The sequence below is a fragment of the Chanos chanos genome, chromosome 3 (genome assembly GCF_902362185.1).
Source record: "Chanos chanos chromosome 3, fChaCha1.1, whole genome shotgun sequence".
In the NCBI taxonomy this organism is placed as follows: Eukaryota; Metazoa; Chordata; class Actinopteri; order Gonorynchiformes; family Chanidae; genus Chanos; species Chanos chanos.
Window position 1 is genome coordinate 43504188 of NC_044497.1, and position 3588 is coordinate 43507775.

At 42.5% G+C, this 3588-nt stretch overlaps 1 protein-coding gene across 1 annotated transcript in view; it reads left to right on the top strand.

Moving 5' to 3' along the window:
- Positions 1-330: 330 nt before the first annotated feature.
- stbd1 (starch binding domain 1) overlaps positions 331-3588 on the top strand; it is a 3915-nt gene continuing 657 nt past the window's right edge. The window contains exons 1-2 of the mRNA XM_030768779.1: positions 331-768; positions 1381-3588. The exon at positions 1381-3588 is cut by the window's right edge and continues 657 nt beyond it. Of these exons, the coding sequence (XP_030624639.1) occupies positions 507-768; positions 1381-3071 (1953 nt within the window). The 5' untranslated portion in view covers positions 331-506 and the 3' untranslated portion in view covers positions 3072-3588. The remainder of the gene's footprint in view (positions 769-1380) is intronic.

Sequence of the window (3588 nt, forward strand, 5' to 3'; positions counted from 1 at the left end):
GAACAATGACAGTGGACAAGCTTGTAGGACAATCTTCCATTTGTAATTAAAAATGAATACTACTCTATGATTTCGGTTCCGTTAGTTCTGTAAATAGAACAGACACAAGAGTTTAAAAAAATATTTAAAACGTTAATTGTCATTCTGTTGGTCCTATCTAATTTTCACTGCAATTTATCTGTATTAACTATGTTACTGTTTGAGTCTATTGCCTTAGTTGTCGCACGTTGCTACCTTTCTCACAGGTCAAATGAACACAAGGAAGGGGAGAGAGAGAGAGAGAGAGAGAGAGAGAGAGAGAGAGAGAGAGAGAGAGAGAGAGTAGCCAATTGGGCACGGAGCTCACCTGATTGTGGGGAGTGATTTTATCTGTGCCGCATTAAGGGGGTCGTTTCGTGCACAGAGGCTTAGAATGAGGTGACAGGGAGATTTCACTAGATGAAAGGCGATTCGCTCACTAACAAAAACACAGTCTGCGGCCTCATTTTCTGCGGATCAGCAGAACAATGAAAAAGAGTAAAACTGTCGCTCTGGACAAGCGCGAAATAAATTCACTTCTTGGATTCTTCGGAGGGTATGGTATCATGATAGCAGTGGGATTTCTGGCCGTTCTGTCTGTATGTGCTGCTTTCATCATTTACAGAACAGTTAAAGGTCAAGGCGAGCAAAGCAGTGAGCAAATCGTGAAGGAAACGGAGGTAAAAGAGATAAAGAGACCGCTTCGGAAAAAGAAGAGGGAGGAGAGCGATCGCAACGATGAGTCAACAGGTAAATTTAGCATTTGTTGAAAATTATTTGTGAAGCGCCGCTACCGAGACTGAATGTATTGTAAGTTATTCCGAGTAGTGCTGGGGCATATGACATTACGTGCCTCCAAAGCTCCTAATGACTATTCTCGATTATATTTAAGCACTTCGCCTTCAGTCATCCGCTATTCGCAGATGCGATCTTTGAAATGATGACTGAATATTTTATAGTTAAAAAGGCTATCAATAAATGTCACCAGTTTTTTTAAACTGACTGATGAAACAAGATAACCTTTACACTTGCGAATTCATTGCAAGGCACAAAATTGTCAACTCAAATAACTCAGTCTTTCTCATAAATTAATACGTGCCCGCATTAACACAATTTCACATGCAACTGCAAATGAAGCCCACGCTCTTATCACATATTTAATGAATGCTTTTTATTGCAACATTAGTTAAAGCCCTGTGCTGTACACTACTGTAATTAATTTATTGTAGGTTGTTTTAAAATTATTGGCCCAGAGTTAAACGGATAGGATGGACACAACCAGAGATTTGTTGGTATTCAAATTTACATCTTAAGGTAGATGCTTATGAAATCTCAGTGGCTATCTGTAAATTTCTCTTTTAGATGGTTGTACTGACCATGTGGATGTTGAGAAGATGAGAGTGGGGTCATCTGAAACTTTAATCCGTGCAGCCACCAGCAAAACACTCCACAGCACGGCGAAGGAAAATGATGAAGAGAAAATAGCCCAAGATTTACAAGCTTGTTCTTTGCCTCAGCCATGTTTATTCTCAGATCAGGAAAGAGAGTGTGAGCCTACAGAAACTGAGTGTTCACAGTCTCAGCCGCTGGAGTGTCAGTGTGAGATTAGCGATCGCTTTGAAGATGAGATTAAAGACTGTTTGAGGGAAAATGGAAGTGAATTTGTGGAAGAGTGTGTGATTGAGCAATGTAAAGATCAAGATGAGCTTTATGAAAGTGAGGAAAGTTGCAAGAAATCTCAGTCTGATTGCCAGGGTTCACTGGCATCTGCACCTCAGGACAGTTTGGTGGAGGATGTTTTGTCTGGGACAGAAGATACGAGCAGATACATTCAGAGTAAGTGTTTTGAAAGTGAAAGAACTCAAGAGGAATCTCAGTCGAGCAGCCATCACGGCTTCACAACCTCAGCTCAAGAAGATTTGCCAGGGAGCTCACGGCCTAAACTAGACGTCAAAAATGGCCTTAGCGAAGAAGAGAGCTTAACTGTAGCACAGCATGACCAGCTAGCCTCTCACCCTGAGAGTGAACTGAGTGCTGGTTATGACACAGTGGAGATGGATGTAGTGAAGGAGACAACAACTAACAACATCAAGGAGTTTCTCACTGGTCCCGAGTCGACTGGTTTTGGCCGCTGTTTTTATGCTGAACATGCTGTTTCAATGCATTCAGACTTGGACTCAAAGGAAAAGCTTGACCCAAAACAGATGACTGATCATAGGGAAGTTGGAGGTAAAGACTCAAATTGGGACACCGGCGTCTTGGAGATGCCTGTGAGCAAGCATGAGAAGCATTTGGTGGACCATCAACAGCAAAGCAACCATTACGAATATCTCAGTGACCATAACCATCAGAACTACCTTGGCTTCTCCACCAATAATACTTTCAACCTGATGGAGAGTTCACTATCTGAGGTGAAATGCAGAGATGGTGTTCACAAAGAGAAAGTGACTGGTGCAGTGACTGGGTTAGTGGACTCATTGGAGGAGAGCCATGAGAAGACTGAGATTAGCATTATGGAAGCCACCATGGATAATAACGAATGGCTGAATGTTGGAGGTCCAGACACACGAGCTCCCCCTTGGTTGACTCAGACTCTCACTGGTCAACCTCACGGTGTCTCTGCTGATTTGGAATCATCAGACGCTAAGAAACAGGACACCTCGATCTTCCCGTCAAAGGAACCCAAAATCACCGCAGCTTCTTTAGATGACGACCATGTCCATAGAAGAGTGGCAGCCGTGATACCCATGCCTCAAATGGTCCGAGTGAGCTTCAGGGTGCACTACATCACGCATTATCCCAGCCAGTTTCTGGCTGTGACTGGGAACCAGCAGGAGCTGGGATTCTGGGAGCGCTTCGTTCCACTCCAGAGAGCCAAGAATGGGTTCTGGGCCAGCACCATTGCTCTTCCCATAGAGAGCCAGGTGGAGTGGAAATTTGTCGTGGTGGAGGATGGAAAAATCCTTCGCTGGGAAGAGTGTTGCAATCGTCACTTAGCAGTGACTGGTCAGGACGAGGAGCTGCATCTAGACAAGTCTTGGGGTTACTTATGAGTCGGAGAGAAAGCAATAAAGAGATAAAAAAGAACACCTCCAAAGCATGGATTAATACATGTCCTGCATCTCTGTTACTGAAGCAATAATTATTCCTGGTGCATTATTTTAACTTAACAATATAAAACTATATGATATTAAACAGCAATTTATTTGAAGTATGCATGAGGCTACAATACTGTTACCACAGCAATAATAAAATTATGAATATGCACATGGCTCACTATAGGGTGTGCTAATGTTTGATTATGTATGATTGTGCTTGACAATGTTAACGTGTATAGCGTGGTTACTTGTGAAAAATCAACATTTTCACAGCCACCAAGTACAGTTTGTCTCTTTCTGTGTAAAGGGTTTATTTGTATGCCAGTGCAAATACGGCTCTTTAAAATACTGACATTAGTTAAATTCCACCAAACATAAATGTACAGTGACTTGAAATGCAGAACACTAAAGTTCTCCTGGTGCACAGGGAGATAGCTGTTGCATGGAGAGTCAGGACACATGATTAATGTCT